Source organism: Oncorhynchus keta, chromosome 2 (genome assembly GCF_023373465.1).
Source record: "Oncorhynchus keta strain PuntledgeMale-10-30-2019 chromosome 2, Oket_V2, whole genome shotgun sequence".
NCBI classification, from domain to species: Eukaryota; Metazoa; Chordata; class Actinopteri; order Salmoniformes; family Salmonidae; genus Oncorhynchus; species Oncorhynchus keta.
The window spans coordinates 55004769-55023687 of record NC_068422.1 but is presented as its reverse complement, the minus strand read 5'-3'; the positions used below and the strand labels follow the sequence as shown (position 1 = coordinate 55023687).

The window sequence follows — 18919 nt, the reverse complement described above, 5'->3', positions numbered from 1 at the left end:
GTAGAGATGGAGAAGATGCATGAAAACATTTGCTTAAAGTACTTTGCTTCCTTTTTCAAAATAGTGTTTGTTGAATCATGGATGACTGGCATTTGTAACAAGTTTCTGTAAATTATTTCTGCATATTCTTTCCAGTTTGCTTACATATTCCATCCAGTTTGCTTTATTTTGTATGATATATTACACTTGGTCTTTCTTGAATAAGTTCCTCCATTTTTTATTCTGTGCCTCTTACAGTTTTTATTGCTTTCTAACTGTACTGTTAGTTCCTCTATTTCCTTTGTTAAGATGAACTCTTTTGACCTAAAAGAGGAGAGAAAGGAGAGGGAATGAAAAGGAGGAGAGAGAAAAAAAATGAGGGAATGAGAACATTTGTGAATGGTTGGATGATGTTGGTATGTGGAGGGGGGACTGTTTTCACTGTTGAGAATTAGGCATCGTTGGATGTCCTTTATAAGGAGCAGGAATTCATGGAGCGCAAAGAGTATGTGTGTGTGAGCCTGTGTGTGTACGTGTATGTGCATGCTTGTCTGCGTATGTGCTGTTGTGTGTGACAGAGCACAGCTGTGAGTAGCCACGTGTGACACCAAGACACCCACCTTCGTAATAACATCTGCCAACATTGAGCTGGCGATGTTACACCTTTAGGTAGCGAGATCAACTTCAATTTGCAATGTGACAAAGAGTAATGTTAGTGCTGAAACGAGAAGCACTTTGCATGTCAAGGGAGTCTGTTTTACCTGTGTGCGTGTGCACGTCTTTGTGAATGTGCTGTATGCGCACTCGGCCTTTGCAGTGTGTGCACCCCCCTCCCGGTCTTGGTCTTGAATCAGTCTCGCTTTAGGTGGTCTCGAACCCAACACTGGTGTACAATATTTATGACCTTACCCATGTGTTCCTGGGGATCTGAGGGTTGCCAGTGCATTGCCAGGTGATCCGTGTGCGCTCTCGAAATCTGGGATTGAGTTAGCGGGAGGGTAGCCTGGCTTCAGATGTATAGGATAATAATGGCGTGATTTATGCGCTTTGAAGGATGAGGTGTGTTTTTTCCATTCCAGCTCTTGCCAAGAAAGCGGTGGGAGGGGATGGAACTTGGACTCAGCTCGTCTGACAGTGTCAAAACAATCTGTTACAATGACTGACTGTAAATCTCCCTCTGCTTCTTTTTTGTTCTTTCTCTCTCTTAATATTGCTGACTCTCTTGCTCTGTCTGTTTGATGTTTCTTACATTTTCTTAATTCTTCTTTCAGTGATTTATAAATAAGACTTACCCCCTCACTCTCTTTCTCTTTCACTTTCTCCCTCTCTTTGTCTGTCTGAACAGAAACAGACTTACGTTTATTATGAACTCTATCGATTTACATGATTTATGAACTTGATCAGGGAAAGAATCTGTGTGATGGGAACATCAAAATGGCCGACTTGATGTGTATTGTAGGTGATCAGATAGGCTTGCAGTTCTGCAAGAGGAAGGGGTTAATGAGGTGATTGACCCTTCATTAGCCCTGTTAATAAAGTCTGTCATTAGGAAAGTTCTAAGAGGAATGTGGGTGGTATGAGTTTTATGGTTTACAGTTTCATGGGGGATCCCTTACTACAGCTGGTTAATGGGGGTAGGTAGCGTAGCGAGGGGTGCCTTTGTGTATCTATACTGAACAAAAATATAAGCACAACATGTAAGGTGTTGGTTTCATGAGCTGAAATAAAAAATCCCAGAAATGTTCCATACAAACAAAAATCTTATTTCTCTCAAATGTTATGCACAAATTTGTTTACATGCTGGTCAGTTCGTTTCTCCTTTTCCAAGGTAATCTATCCACCTGACAGGTGTGGCATATCAAGAAGCTGATTAAACAGCATTATCATTAAACAGGTGGACCTTTTGCTGAGGACAATAAAAGGCCACTCTAAAATGTGCAGTTTTGTCACACAACACAATGCTACAGATGTTTTAAAGGAGCGTGCAATTGGCATGCTGACTGCAAGAATGTCCACCAGAGCTGGTGCAAGATAATTGAATGTTAATATCTTTACCATAAGCCGCCTCCAACGTCGTTTTAGAGAATTTGTCAGTAGGTCCAACCGGCCTCACAACTGCAGACCATGTGTAACCACGCCAACCTGGACCTCCACATCTGGCTTCTTCACCTGCGGGATCGTCTGAGACCAGCCACCCGGACAACTGATGAAACTGAAAAGTATTTATGTCTGTAATAAGGCCTTTTTGTGGGGTGAAAACTTATTCTGATTGGCTGAGCCTGGCTCCCCATTGAGTGGGACTATGCCCTCGCAGGCCCACCCATGTGAAATCCAAGGATTAGGGCCTGAGGAATTCATTTTAATTGTCTGATTTCCTTATGAACTGTAACTCAGTAAAATCTTTGAAATTGTTACATTTATATTTTTGTTCAGTATATGTTCAGTGTTCAGTTCCTCGACCACTGACCCTTCTGGTTTACCTGTGTTTCAATTCAGTACAGTTCAGTAAATCTGATGTGCATGATACGTTTTACGCTTGGTACTACTTTTTACCCATTTTACTACACCTTTTAAACTCTTGTTATCCTAAAACCTCAAACACACAACTTAGGCCAGACATTTTGGGTTTCAGTTAAACACGGAGATATTTGTCAAGGTGAATGAGATTTCATAAAAGTCAACTGAACCTCCCATGTGTGAAGCAGGCCATAGTTTCCAGGGTTTGTTTAATATTTGTCTTCCATTGTTGACACATCCTCACCCCTCCACCTCCCAGGTTTGTGACGCGCTTCATTGAGCTCGAGGGCCTCACCTGCCTGCTCAATTTCCTGCGGAGCATGGACTACGAGACGTCGGAGAGCCGCGTGCACACCTCGGTCATCGGCTGCATCAAGGCCCTGATGAACAACTCGCAAGGTCGAGCTCACGTGCTGGCCCACCCGCAGAGCATCAATACCATCTCCCAGAGCTTGCGGCAGGACAACGTCAAGACCAAAGTGGCCGTGCTGGAGATCCTGGGCGCAGTGTGCCTGGTGCCCGATGGCCACAAGAAGGTGCTGCAGGCGATGGCCCACTACCAGAAGTATGCCGCCGAGAGGACCCGCTTCCAGGTATAGTCCACCAAGTGCTAGGGTACTCCTAAAGCTTATCAGAAGTAAATGACACACACTTTTTAGGTCATCCCCAAGAGTTAATATGTATTTTTAACCATGTTTAGAAGAGTTGCAAGTAAATTGTCCCTGTAACATGGGCAAACTTCTTGGCCCAAGGGCCACATCAGGACAGATAGTGTACATTTTTTAAGGGTTGATTTGGTCATAAAAAGGGCAGTTATTTTATTTCAATTGGACCTTAAAACCATTTAATTTAACATTTAACATTTAATTGACCGGTGGGACGGATTGGCTGTAGTTTACCCACCACTGCAATTCTTGCAGATCAATTTAGTTGTTTTTTTATTTATTTTATTTAACCTTTATTTAACTAGTCTAGTTAGTTAAGAACAAATTCTTATTTACAATGAAGGCCTACTCTGGCAAACCCGTACGACGCTGAGCCAATTGTGCGCCAATTGTGCGACTCCCAATCACGGCCGGTTGTTATACAGCCGGGAATTGAACCCGGGTCTGTAGTGATGCCTCTAGCAGTGAGAAGCTGTGCCTTAGACCGCTGCACCACTCGGGAGCCCTGAGTTGTGTATGTATTGTAATGAATATAACTGAATAATTGTCCATTCAACCCATGCACCTAACTGAGAACTGTCCCTGTAACCCATGCAGACGTTACTGAATGAGCTAGACAGAAGTACGGGGCGCTACAGAGACGAGGTCAACCTGAAGACAGCCATCATGTCCTTTATCAACGCTGTGCTCAATGCCGGGGCTGGGGAGGTCAGTCATGATTGCCATGTTACTCTTTAACCCCCCTGTCACACCCACAGCTAGGTCTGCTTTCTATTGGATGATTCATGGCAGAAAGAGTCACATTTAAACAGTGCTACCAAGATATCATCCAATAATTTGACTGCATACACCCTTAGAAATACATTAGATTTGAGTGATAGAGGCTACGTCATTGTTCATGATTGAATTTGGGATGACCTTGGTGCCTTGTCAAACAGTCAGAATATGTCAAGAATACATCTTAAAGATGGAGTCTGGAGTAGGGGAAACGTCATCACTGGCTGCCCCACTGTTTTTATTTTTTGGTTGGCAGGTTGAGGAGTGTAATTTAGTTTAAAAAAAATGTATTAACATGATAAATTAAATTGCAGTACATATTGTGCTCTTCTATCGTGTGTGCAATGATGTCCAAGCGGGGAAAAAAACATTGTTTGCAGTAACTTCTTGTTGTTGAAATATTGCAAATGGACATGACTGTTTCATCATTAAGGATTCCAGCTGTACAGTGCCTTCAGAATGTATTCAGGCCCCTTGGCGTTTTCCACATTTTGCTACGTTACAGCGTTATTCTAAAATGGATTAAATAAAAACAAAATGCTCAGGAATCTACACACAATAACCCATAATGACTAAGCGAAAACAGGCTTTTTGACATTTTTGCAAATGTATAAAAACGTTATGTACAGAAATACCTTATATACATAAGTATTCAGAACCTTTGCTATGAGACTCGAAATTGAGCCCAGATGCATCCATTAATCATCCTTGAGATGTTTCTGCAACTTCATTGGAGTTCACCTGTGGTAAATTCAATTGATTGGACATGATTTGGAAAGGCACAAACAAACCTGTCTATTTAAGGTCCCACAGTTGACAGTGCATGTCAGAGCAAAAACTAAGCCATGAGAGCGAAGGAATTGTCTGTAGAGCTCCGAGACAGGATTCTGTCGAGGCACAGATCTGGGGAAGTGTACCAAAACATTTCTGCAGCATTGAAGGTGCCCAAGGATACAGTGGCCTCCATCATTCTTAAATAGAAGAAGTTTGGACCCACCAACTCTTCCTAAAGCTGGCTGCCCGGCCAAACTGAGCAAGAAGGGTCTTGGTCAGGGAGGTGACCAAGAACCCAATGGTCACGCTGACAGAGCTCTATAATTACTCTGTGGAGATGGGATAACCTTCCAGAAGGACAACCAGCTCTGCAGCACTCCACCAATCAGGCCTTTAAGGTAGAGTGTGGTAGAGTGTTTATTTATTTCACCTTTATTTAACCAGGTAGGCTAGTTGAGAACAAGTTCTCATTTGCAACTGCGACCTGGCCAGTGTATGGTAGAGTGGTAGAAGCCACTCCTCAGTAAAAGGATTTAAAAAAAAATATTTTACCTTTATTTAACTAGGCAAGTCAGTTAAAAACAAATTCTTATTTTCAATGACGGCCCAGGAACAGTGGGTTAACTGCCTTGTTCAGGGGCAGAACGACAGATTTGGTTACTAGTCCAATGCTCTAACCACTAGGCTACCTGCTGCCCACGGCCAAAAGGCCCTTAAAGACTCTCTGTCCATGTGAAACAAGATGAAACCAAGATGGAACTATTTTGCCTGAATGCCAAGTGTCACATCTGGAGGAAACCTGGGACCATCCCTACGGTGATGCATGGTGGTGGCAGCTTCATGCTGTGGGGAGGTTTTTCAGCAGCATGGACTGACATACTAGTCAGTATTGAGGCAAAGATGAACAGAGCAAAGTACAGAGAGATCCTTGATGAAAACCCGCTCTAGAGTGCTCAGGCCCACAGACTGGAGCGAAGGTTCACCTTGCAACAGGACAACAACCCTACGCACACATCCAAGACAACACAGAATTGGCTTCGGGACAGTTCTCTTAATGTCCTTGAGTGGCCCAGCCAGAGCCCGGACTTGAACCCGATCGAACATCTCTTGAGAGTCCTGAAATTGTTGTGTCGCAACGCTCCCCATCCAACCTGACCTTGAGAGGATCTGCAGAGAAGAATGAGAGAAACTCCCCAAATACAGGTGTGCCAAGATTGTAGCATCATACCCAAGAAGACTTGAGGCTGTAATCACTGCCAAAGGTGCTTCTACAAAGTATTGAGTAAAGGGTCTGAATACTTTTGTAAATGTGAAATTTCCGTTTTTATTTTTAACCTGTTTTTGCTTTGTCATTATGGGGTATTGTGTGTAGATTGAAGAGGGACAAAAAAAATTGTTATCGATTTTAGAATAAGGCTGTAAAGAAAAAAAATGTGGAAAAAGTCAAGGGGTCTAAATACTTTCCGAATGCACTGTAAGTCAAGTTTATTATTGTATTACAATAGTGCACAGACACAGTAGCCTACATACAAAAACAACTGATTTAAAAGTCCAAGATCAAGCTACTGTATGCCTGAATGATTCAGTGTTGCTGCTGTTGTCATCAGCTGTGTTTGATACCCTGTACTTCAATCTTCAGGACAACCTGGAGTTCCGCCTCCACCTTAGGTACGAGTTCCTGATGTTGGGGATCCAGCCCGTGATTGACAAGCTCAGAGGGCACGATAATGCCATTCTGGACAGGTGAGGCAGGGGACATGATGACCACCAAGCATCTTAGAAAGCTTCTTAGTCCCTACAGTAAGGTTGTTAGATTTAAAGCTGGCATGCAGCTGGTAAGATTTACAGACAGAGATGGAATGACTCACTCAAGCTTATTGTCCCTTTCATGCCTGTGTCATATTTCCAGGCATTTGGACTTCTTTGAGATGGTGAGGAATGAGGATGACTTGGAACTTGCCAAGCGTTTTGACCTGGTGAGTGGCTGTTTTACCATCCCCATTGACATCAATACATTGTATAATTAAGCCCACATTGTTTTATTGAACTGAAATCAAAAGTATTGTCAAACCGAGCACTGGTATTAATGTACAACCTAGAACAGGTTCTCCTCTACGTTAGGCCCATGTAAAGTTCAAGTGTCTTTATTGTAATGTTCTCAATCTATGAATGTCGAACTTGGGTCATCCAGTGCTTGTATTGAAGATTGCTAATTGCATCCATGCCTCATTTCAGGCTTATTATTATGGATTGACTTGGTATTTTAATGATTGTAGGTTTTCCTTTCATTCAACAGACCCACGTGGACACTAAGAGTGCTGGCCAGATGTTTGAGTTGATCAAGAAGAAGCTGAACCACACAGATGCCTATCCTTACCTGCTCTCTATCCTCCAGCACTGCCTCCAGATGCCCTGTGAGTACATCCATAACTATTAAATCTGCCTTACGGGCTGGTGAGGTATATTTATTCACGATATCCATTTCACAAATACACTATGGCAGTTTACATGACATGTCAAAGTGAATATTTGTATTTGTTATGGATTCCCAGGCAGCAACTGCTCTTCCTGGGGTCCAGCAAAATTAAGGCAATTTATACAATCTTAAAACATTACAATACATTCACAGATTTCACAACACACTGTGTGCCCTCAGGCCCCTACTCCACCACTACCACATACATTGGGGCAAAAAGTATTTAGCCACCAAATGTGCAAGTTCTCCCACTTAAAAAGATGAGAGAGGCCTGTAATTTTCATCATCGGTACACTTCAACTATGACAGACAAAATGAAAAAAAAAAAAAAACAGAAAATCACATTGTAGGATTTTTAATGAATTTATTTGCAAATTATGGTGGAAAATAAGTATTTGGTCACCCACTCTGAATCTAACTGCAGCTCTTCGTTGAGTGTTGCAGTCATTCCAGGCACTGTAGTAGCTGACGTGTGTAGTGTTGAGTCATCTGCATACATAGAAACTTTACTCAGTCAGTGGCATGTTGTTAGTAAAAATGGAAAAAAAGCAAGGGGCCTAAATAGCTACTCTGGGGAATTCCTGATTCTAACTGGATTATAGTTCATAGGTTTCCATTAAAGAACACCCTCTGTGTTCTATTAGACAAGTAATTCTTTATCCACATTATAGCAGGGGTGTAAAGCCATAACACATACATTTTTCCAGCAGTAGACTATGATCAATAATTTCAAAAGCTGCACTGAAGTCTAACAAGACAGCCCCCACAACAATTGTATCATCGATTTATCTTTGCAGTGCACATACACACAATGACTATATCTGTCTCCTAGGCTGGTCCATCACTATAACATCTGCCTCACAGGCTGTTTTTTCAATGCCTCGCAAAGATGGGCACTGATTGGTAGTTGTGGAGAAAAAAAAAAGCAGATGCTGACTATATCCCTTTGAGGATGGTAAAGTTATTATTGAGGCTTTGGGTGGTGTATCAATACACCCAGTAATCACAAAGATACAGGCATCCTACCTAACTCATTTGCTGGTGAAGAAGGTGAAATCTCTGAGCAGTGTCCATGAGTCAATGGTGATTTTAAAACAGTTACTGAGTTTAATGGTTGTAATATGAGAAAACTGAGGATGGACCAACAATATTATAGATTATAGATAAAATTCTAACTTTCATTAAATCACACATGTAAGATAACAAATTAAAGCTACACTCGTTGTGAATCCAGCCAACATGTCAGATTTCCAAAATGCTTTTCCGCGAAAGCATAAGAAGCTATTATTTGATGATAGCACAACAGTAGCTCAGTTGGTAGAGCATGGCGCTTGTAACGCCAGGGTAGTGGGTTCGATCCCCGGGACCACCCATACGTAGAATGTATGCACACATGACTGTAAGTCGCTTTGGATAAAAGCGTCTGCTAAATGGCATATATTATTATATTATTATTATATATTATTATTATTATTATTAAACAAAGGGAGAGTAGCATATTTCAACCCTGCAGGCACCACACAAAATGCATAAATAAAATATAAATGCCTTATCTTTGACAAGCTTCTTTTGTTGGCACTCCTATATGTCCCATAAACATCACAAATGGTCCTTTTGTTTGATTAATTCTGTCGATATATATCCAAAATGTCCATTTATTTGGCGCGTTTGATCCAGAAAAAAACAGCTTCCAATTTGCGCAACGTCACTACAAAATATCTCAAAAGTTACCTGTAAACTTTGCCAAAACATTTCAAACTACTTTTGTAATACAACTTTATGTATCTTTAACCTCTAGCGACGAGCAATCCCGTATGGGAGCGTAATCGTAGCCTCAAGCACATTACCATAACGCAACATTTCCTATTCATGAAAATCGCAAATGAAATGAAATAAATATATTCAAACACAAGCTTAGCCTTTTGTTAACAACACTGTCATCTCAGATTTTCAAAATATGCGTTACAGCCAACGCTAGACAAGCATTTGTGTAAGTTTATCATGGCATAATGATATGCTTGCCTGTGCTGGCAGCAGGCAACATTTTCACAAAAATAAGAAAAGCAACCAAATTAAGCAATTTACCTTTGAAGAACTTCAGATGCTTTCACTCAGGAGACTCCCAGTTAGATAGCAAATGTTCCTTTTTTCCAAAAATAATATTTTTGTAGGCGAAAAACGTCACGTTTGTTCATCCTGCTTGGCTGAGAAATCAACAGAAAAATACTTCAACTACAATGCATTAGCATAACGCAACTTTTTCTATTCATGAAAATCGCAAATGAAATTAAATAAATATATTGAAACACAAGTTTAGCCTTTTGTTAACAACACTGTCATCTCAGATTTTCAAAATATGCTTTTCAACCAAAGCTACACAAGCATTTGTGTAAGAGTATTGATAGCCTAGCATAGCATTAAGCCTAGCATTCAGCAGGCAACATTTTCACAAAAACAAGAAAAGCATTCAAATAAAATTATTAACTTCTGATGTTTTCAATGAGGAGACTCAGTTAGATAGCAAATGTTCATTTTTTCCAAAAATATTATTTGTGTAGGAGAAATCGCTCCATTTTGTTCAGCAGTTTTGGCTAAGAAAAAAAAACGAAAATTCATTCACTACAACGCCAAACTTTTTTCCAAATTAACTCCATAATACCGACAAAAACATGGCAAATGTTGTTTGGAATCATCCTCAAGGTGTTTTTCACATATCTATTCGATGATAAATCCTTCTTGGCAGTTGGGTTTCTCCTCAGTAGCAAACGGAAAAGTACTTGCAGCTGGAGATTACGCAATAATTGCAACGGAGGACACTAAGCGACCACCTGGTAAATATAGTCTCTTAGGGTCAATCCTCCAATGATATGCCTACAAATACGTCACAATGCGGCAGACACCTTGGGGAAAACGTGGAAAGGGTCATTGCCATGAGGCGGTTTCAGAAAATGCAGCACTTCCTGATTGTATTTTTATCTGTAACATCAGTTCTGCGGCACTCACAGACAATATCTTTGCAGTTTTGGAAACGTCAGAGTGTTTTCTTTCCAAGGCTGTCAATTATATGCATAGTCGAGCATCTTTCCGTGACGAAATATCTTGTTTAAAACGGGAACGTTTTTCATCCAAAAATTAAAAGAGCGCCCCCTATATCGAAGAAGTTAAACGTTAATAATCGATCAAATTGAAGACGGGTCTATCTGTTTTCAATACAGGAGGATCGCAAACTAACGCTACTTTTCTAGTCTTGCGCAACTCTCAAACAATAAACATAACGTTACCCTGATCCAAGATGGCCGTACTTCTTCATTACACAAAGGAATAACCTCAACCAATTTCCAAAGACTGGTGATATCCAGTGGAAGCGGTAGGAACTGCAAAGTGCCTTAGAAATCTCGTTTCCCAATGAAAACTCACTGAATAGACAGTGTCCTCAAAAATATTTTTTCTGAATGGTTTGTCCTCGGGGTTTTGCCTGCTATATAAGTTCTATTATACTCACAGACATGATTCAAACTGTTTTAGAAACTTCAGAGTGTTTTCTATCCAAATATACTAATAGTGAAAATGCTGCCCCCTATCCCAAAGAGGTTTTAAGTAATACTGCAAAAAGAATGACAAAGAAATGAAGTTTTTGTCCTGAATACAAATTATTATGTTTGGGGCAAATCCAACACAACACATCACTGAGTACCACTCTTCATATTTTCAGGCATGGTGGTGGCTGGATCATGTAATGGTTATGCTTGTCATCGGTAAGAACTAGGGAGTTTTTTTATGATCAAACTAATCGTAATACAGCTATAAGCACAGGCAAAATTCTAGAGGAAAACCTGGTTCAGTCTGTTTTCTACCAGTAACAAATTCACCTTTCAGCAGGACAATAACATAAAACTACAGGCCAAATCTACACTGGACATGCTTACCAAGATGACATTGAATGTTCCTCAGTGGCCTAGTTACTTTTTTAACTTAAATCAGTTTGAAAATCTATGGCAATACTTGAAAATGTCTGTATGGCAATGGTCAACAATCAACTAGAGAGCTTGAAGAAATGTTTTAAGATTATTGGGCAAATAATGTACAATCCAGATGTGGAAAGCTCTTAGAGACCCCAAAGGACACAGCTGTAAAAAAATAATAATAACATGTTTTTACTTATTATGCAGTATTGTGTGTAGATAGGTGAGGACAAAAATCTATTTAATCCATTTTGAGATCTGGTTGTAACACAACAAAATGTCAATTAAGTCAAGGATACTTTTGAAAATGTTCTGAAGGCCCAGACAGTACACTGTTATTTTTGTATCAAATATGATTTTTCACTTTGGCGCCAGTCTTGTGTTAGCACATAAGTTGCACAGATCGCTAGCTAAGCTAACTACCTTGCTGGATAGCTAGCCAGCTAACATTAAGTCAGAATATGATGAGGGGTATATCCTACGAAGCAGGTTTTAGGAGTTAGCGAGGTAACTTTGGTCATTCAAAAATGGTTCACCTTTTAGCAAGGTACATTTCTATGGCAAAGAATCCTTCAGAACTAACCTTCTCCTTGGCAGGTTAGCTCATGGCTGACTCCACTTACCCGAATGAAATTATAGCGTTGAAGACCAATGAAATCAGATTCCATCCCTCTCGCAAAGATTGTCATCAGCCCCTTCATTTGAGGGAGATGACTGATTTGTTTGACACATTTAGCAATGGTTTAATTAAATTACATTTAACTTAGCAATTAGCATTTTAAACTTCACGCAATGTAACACTTGTATAACTTAATACTAATTATAATATTGATAAAATGTAAACATAAATAAGCACACCAAAGGCACCATTAACGATAAGTAATAAAATAAAGACTGCAGTTCTAAAAGCCTATTTTACATAGCCTGCTGATTTTGCAAGATAACTTTTATTTCATTTTGAAAATGTGGCACTGACTCGCCCATGGATTGATATTTCAGCATTTTATCAATTAAGAGTTAGGCATTTGACTAGTCATGTGCGACAAGCCTGCTAGATTTAGCGGCAGGCGGATGAACAATGTCCGCTGCCATAGTATGGATGAAGCCTTAGCTGGAATGTGAAGCTAACTGAAGCTGGTTAATTAAAAAAAAAAACCTTAGTAGATCTAGCTTGCTTCGTAGGATATCCCTCAGGGCTGCTTGTTTGGTGAAGTGTACTTTTGATTGTTTACTTATTCAAATACGCTGCCTGTGGCAAGCTACTCACTGTCACCGTCATGCCTTCTTTCTCTAACTTTGTGACCTAGGGCTGAATGATGTTCAATGAGCGACTCGTAGAGCGCCTTCTTCAGGCAATCATTGAACATTTTAAAAAATGAGCGCAAATGAGCAGACATATTTGTTTATCCTACAGTGGCTTGCGAAACTATTCACCCCCCTTGGCATTTTTCCTATTTTCTTACCTGGAATTAACCTGGAATGAATATATATATTTTGGGGGGTTTGTATCATTTGATTTACCCAACATGCCTAACACTTTGAAGATGCAAAACTTGAGCGTGCATAACTATTAACCTTCCCCAAAGTCAATACTTTGTAGAGCCACCTTTTGCAGCAATTATAGCTGCAAGTATCTTGGGGTATGTCTCTATAAGCTTGGCACATCTAGCCACTCTGATTTTTGCCCATTATTCAAGGCAAAACTACTCCAGCTCAAGTTGGATGGGTTCCGCTGGTGTACAGCAATCTTTAAGTCATACAACAAATTCTCATTTGGATTGAGGTCTGGACTTTGACTAGGCCATTCCAAGATGTTTAAATGTTTCCCCTTAAACCACTCAAGTGTTGCTTTAGCAGTATGCTTAGGGTCATTGTCCTGCTGGAAGGTGAACCTCCATCCCAGTCTCAAATCTCTGGAAGACTGAAACAGGTTTCCTTCAAGAATTGCCCTGTATTTAGTGCCGTCCATCATTCCTTCAATTCTGACCATTTTCCCAGTCCCTGCCGATGGAAAAACATCCTCACAGCATGATGCTGCCACCACCATGCTTCACTGTGTGGATGGTGTTCTCGGGGTTATGAGAGGTGTTGGGTTTGCGCCAGATATAGTTTTCCTTTATGGCTAAAAAGCTCAATTTTAGTCTCATCTGACCAGAGTACCTTCTTCCATATGTTTGGGGAGTCTCCCACATGCCTTTTGGCGAACACCAAACGTGTTTGTTTATTTTTTTCTTTAAGCAATGGCTTTTTTCTGGACACTCTTCTGTAAAGCCCAGCTCTGTGGATTGTACGGCTTAAAGTGGTCCTATGGACAGATACTCCAATCTCCGCTGTGCAGCTTTGCAGCTCCTTCAGGGTTATCTTTCGTCTCTTTGTTGCCTCTCTAATTAATGCCCTCCATGCCTTGTCCGTGAGTTTTGGTGGGCGGACCTTTCTTGGCAGGTTTGTTGTGGTGCCATATTCTTTTCATTTTTTTAGTAATGGATTTGATGGTGCTCCGTGGGATGTTCAAAGTTTTGGATATTTTTGTATAACCCAACCCTGATCTGTTCTCTCCAGAACTTTGTCCCTGACCTATTTGGAGAGCTCCTTGGTCTTCATGGTGCCACTTGCTTGGTGGTACCCCTTGCTTAGTGGTGTTGCAGACTCTGGGGCCTTTCAGAACATGTGTATATATACTGAGATCATGTGACAGATCATGTCACACTTAGATTGCACACAGGAGGACTTTATTTAACAGCGATCACTCACCTCTGATTAGACAAAGATTTTTTTCTTCAACAAGCAAGACGCACAGGACATTCTCCGAACACCCGACACGGCCGCCAACCCAGTTATTTGCAAGAGGAAGTGACGCAGGTACAGAGGACACAGAGCCGGGTGCCTCATAAGGATCCACAGAAGGCGAGTGAGAAAGCTGCCATTACCGTCAATATTACTCACCAACATGCAATCATTGGACAATAAATTAGACGAGGTTCGATCACGAATATCTGACCAATGGGACATCAAAAACTGTAATATCTTATGTGTCACGGAATCGTGGCTGAATGAAGACATGCATATTCAGATAGCGGGATATACACTTCAGCGGCAGGATAGAACCGCACACTCCGGGAAGAAGAGTGGCCTTCTGTGCATATTTGTAAACAGCTGGTGCACGAAATCTAAGGAAGTCTCTAGATTTTGCTCGCCTGAAGTAGAGTATCTTGTGAAAAAATGCAGACCACACTATTTGCCTAGAGAGTTTTCCCCTATACTTTTCGTGGCTGTTTTCTTTACCCCCACAGACGGATGCTGGCACTAAGACCGCACTCAGTCAGCTGAAAAAGGAAATAAGCAAACAGAAAACTGCCACCCAGAGTTGGCGCTCCTAGTGGCCGGAGACTTTAATGCAGGGAAACTTAAATCAGCTCCAACTAATTTCTATCAACAAGTTAAATGTGCAACCAGAGGGAAAAAAATGCGTACAAAGTTCCCCCTTGTCCTCCATTTGGTAAATCCGACCACAATTCTATCCTCCTGATTGCTGCTTACAAGCAAAAATTAAAGCAGAAAGCACCAGTGACTCAGTCTATAAAAAGTGGTCAGATGAAGCAGATGCTAAACTACAGGACTGTTTTGCTATCACAAACTAGAACATGTTCTGGGATTCTTCCGATGACATTGAGGAGTATACCACATCAGTCACTGGCTTTATCAATAAGTGCATCGAGGATGTCGTCCCCACAGTGACTGTACGTACATACCCCAAACAGAAGCCATGGATTACAGGCAACATTCGCACTGAGCTAAAGGCTAGAGCTGCCGCTTTCAAGGTGCGGGACTGTGCTTTGAAAGGCTGGTAATGGCTCACATACACACCATTATCCCAGAAACCCTAGATCCACTCCAATTTCCATACCGCCCAAACAGAACCGCATATGATACAATCTCGATTGCACTCCATACTGCCCTTTCCCACCTGGACAAAAGGAACACCTACATGATAATGCTATTCATTGTCTATAGCTCAGCGTTCAACACCATTGTACCCTCAAAGTTCATCACTGAGCTAAAGATCCTGGGACTAAAAACCTCCCTCTGCAAATTGGATCCTGGACTTCCTGACGGGCCGCCCCGTGGTGGTGAGGGTAGTTAGCAACACATCTGCCACGCTGATCCTCAACACTGGAGCCCCTCAAGGGTGTGTGCTCAGTCCCCTTCTGTACTCCCTGATCACTGTATGGCCAGGCACGACTACAACACCATCATTAAGTTTGCAGACGACACAACAGTGGTAGGCCTGGCCCGGTGGTGCCAGAATAACAATCTTTCCCTCAACGTAACCAGGACTAAGGAGATGATTGTGGACTACAGGAAAATAGGACCGAGAACTCCCCCATTCCCATCGACAAGGCTGTAGTGGAGCAGGTTGGAAGCTTCAAGTTCCTTGGTGTCCACATCTCCAACAAACTAGAATGGTCCAAACACACCAAGACAGTTGTGAAGAGGGCACGACAAAGCCTATTCCCCACCAGGAAACTAAAAAGATTTGGCATGGGTCCTCAGATCCTCAAAAGGTTCTACAGCTGCAACATGAGAGCATCCTGACTGGTTGCATCACTGCCTGGTATCGTAATTGCTCGGCCTCCGACTGCAAGGCACTACAGAGGGTAGTGTGTACGGCCCAGTACATCACTGGGGCTTAGCTGCCTGCCATCCAGGACCTCTACACCACGCGGTGTCAGAGGAAGGCCCTAAAAATGGTCAAAGTCCCCAGCCACCCCAGTCATAGACTGTTCTCTCTACTACCGCATGGCAAGTGGTACCGGACTGCCAAGTCTAGGACAAAAAGGCTTCTCAACAGCTTCTACCCCCAAGCCATAACACTCCTGAACAGGTAATCAATTGGCTTTCCGGACTATTTGCATTGTGTGCCACCACCCAACCCCTCTTTTACTCTGCTGCTTCTCTCTGTTTGTCATATATGCAAAGTCACTTTAACAATACATTCATGTACATACTCCCTCAATTGGCCCCACCAACCAGCACATTGGCTAACCGGGCTATCTCCATTGTGTCCTGCCACCCACCACCCGCCAATCCCTATTTTCCCCACTGCTACTCTCTATTTATCAAATATGCATAGTCACTTTAACCATATCTACGTGTTCATACTTCCTCAATCAGCCCGACTAACCGGTGCCTGTATGTAGACTCGCTACTGTTATAGCCTCGAGAGCTTCTGGTCAGCGGGGTGGTGGCACCGGGATCCTCATCTCTCCCAAGTGGTCATTCTCTCTTTCTCCCCTTACCCATCTGTCTATCGCCTCCTTTGAATTCCATGCTGTCACAGTTACCAGCCCTTTCAAGCTTAACATCCTTATCATTTATCGCCCTCCAGGTTCCCTCGGAGAGTTGATCAATGAGCTTGATGCCTTGATAAGCTCCTTTCCTGAGGACGGCTCACCTCTCACAGTTCTGGGCGACTTTAACCTCCCCACGTCTACCTTTAACTCATTCCTCTCTGCCTCCTTCTTTCCACTCCTCTCCTCTTTTGACCTCACCCTCTCACCTTCCCCCCCTACTCACAAGGCAGGCAATGCGCTCGACCTCATCTTTACTAGATGCTGTTCTTCCACTAACCTCATTGCAACTCCCCTCCAAGTCTCCGACCACTACCTTGTATCCTTTTCCCTCTCGCTCTCATCCAACACTTCCCACACTGTCCCTACTCGGATGGTATCGCGCCGTCCCAACCTTCGCTCTCTCTCCCCCGCTACTCTCTCCTCTTCCATCCTATCATCTCTTCCCTCTGCTCAAACCTTCTCCAACCTATCTCCTGATTCTGCCTCCTCAACCCTCCTCTCCTCCCTTTCTGCATCCTTTGACTCTCTATGTCCCCTATCCTCCAGGCCGGCTCGGTCCTCCCCTCCCGCTCCGTGGCTCGACGACTCATTGCGAGCTCACAGAACAGGGCTCCGGGCAGCCGAGAGGAAAACTCGCCTCCCTGCGGACCTGGCATCCTTTCACTCCCTCCTCCCTACATTTTCCTCCTCTGTCTCTGCTGCTAAAGCCACTTTCTACCACTCTAAATTCCAAGCATCTGCCTCTAACCCTAGGAAGCTCTTTGCCACCTTCTCCTCCCTCCTGAATCCTCCTCCCCCCCCTCCTCCCTCTCTGCAGATGACTTCGTCAACCATTTTGAAAAGAAGGTCGACGACATCCGATCTTCATTTGCTAAGTCAAACGACACTGCTGGTTCTGCTCACACTGCCCTACCCTGTGCTCTGACCTCTTTCTCCCTCTCTCTCCAGATGAAATCTCGCGTCTTGTGACGGCCGGCCGCCCAACAACCTGCCCGCTTGACCCTATCCCCTCCTCTCTTCTCCAGACCATTTCCGGAGACCTTCTCCCTTACCTCACCTCGCTCATCAACTCATCCCTGACCGCTGGCTACGTCCCTTCCATCTTCAAGAGAGCGAGAGTTGCACCCCTTCTGAAAAAACCTACACTCGATCCCTCCGATGTCAACAACTACAGACCAGTATCCCTTCTTTCTTTTCTCTCCAAAACTCTTGAACGTGCCGTCCTTGGCCAGCTCTACCGCTATCTCTCTCAGAATGACCTTCTTGATCCAAATCAGTCAGGTTTCAAGACTAGTCATTCAACTGAGACTGCTCTTCTCTGCATCACGGAGGCGCTCCGCACTGCTAAAGCTAACTCTCTCTCCTCTGCTCTCATCCTTCTAGACCTATCGGCTGCCTTCGATACTGTGAACCATCAGATCCTCCTCTCCACCCTCTCCGAGTTGGGCATCTCCGGCGCGGCCCACGCTTGGATTGCGTCCTACCTGACAGGTCACTCCTACCAGGTGGCGTGGCGAGAATCTGTCTCCTCACCACGCGCTCTCACCACTGGTGTCCCCCAGGGCTCTGTTCTAGGCCCTCTCCTATTCTCGCTATACACCAAGTCACTTGGCTCTGTCATAACCTCACATGGTCTCTCCTATCATTGCTATGCAGACGACACACAATTAATCTTCTCCTTTCCCCCTTCTGACGACCAGGTGGCGAATCGCATCTCTGCATGTCTGGCAGACATATCAGTGTGGATGACGGATCACCACCTCAAGCTGAACCTCGGCAAGACGGAGCTGCTCTTCCTCCCGGGAAGGACTGCCCGTTCCATGATCTCGCCATCACGGTTGACAACTCCATTGTGTCCTCCTCCCAGAGCGCTAAGAACCTTGGCGTGATCCTGGACAACACCCTGTCATTCTCAACTAACATCAAGGCGGTGGCCCGTTCCTGTAGGTTCGTGCTCTACAACATCCGCAGAGTACGACCCTGCCTCACACAGGAAGCGGCGCAGGTCCTAATCCAGGCACTTGTCATCTCCCGTCTGGATTACTGCAACTCGCTGTTGGCTGGGCTCCCTGCCTGTGCCATTAGACCCCTACAACTCATCCAGAACGCCGCAGCCCGTCTGGTGTTCAACCTTCCCAAGTTCTCTCACGTCACCCCGCTCCTCCGCTCTTCCCACTGGCTTCCAGTTGAAGCTCGCATCCGCTACAAGACCATGGTGCTTGCCTACGGAGCTGTGAGGGGAACGGCACCTCAGTACCTCCAGGCTCTGATCAGGCCCTACACCCAAACAAGGGCACTGCGTTCATCCACCTCTGGCCTGCTCGCCTCCCTATCACTGAGGAAGTACAGTTCCCGCTCAGCCCAGTCAAAACTGTTCGCTGCTCTGGCCCCCCAATGGTGGAACAAACTCCCTCACAA

At 43.4% G+C, this 18919-nt stretch overlaps 1 protein-coding gene across 6 annotated transcripts in view; it reads left to right on the top strand.

The window, feature by feature from the left end:
• daam2 (dishevelled associated activator of morphogenesis 2) overlaps positions 1–18919 on the top strand; it is a 211644-nt gene that overhangs the window by 157530 nt on the left and 35195 nt on the right. For all 6 annotated transcript variants that reach the window (XM_035800878.2, XM_035800870.2, XM_035800860.2 and 3 more), the window contains exons 6-10: positions 2756–3089; positions 3759–3869; positions 6352–6455; positions 6622–6688; positions 7009–7126. In XM_035800878.2, the coding sequence (XP_035656771.1) occupies positions 2756–3089; positions 3759–3869; positions 6352–6455; positions 6622–6688; positions 7009–7126 (734 nt within the window). The remainder of the gene's footprint in view (positions 1–2755; positions 3090–3758; positions 3870–6351; positions 6456–6621; positions 6689–7008; positions 7127–18919) is intronic.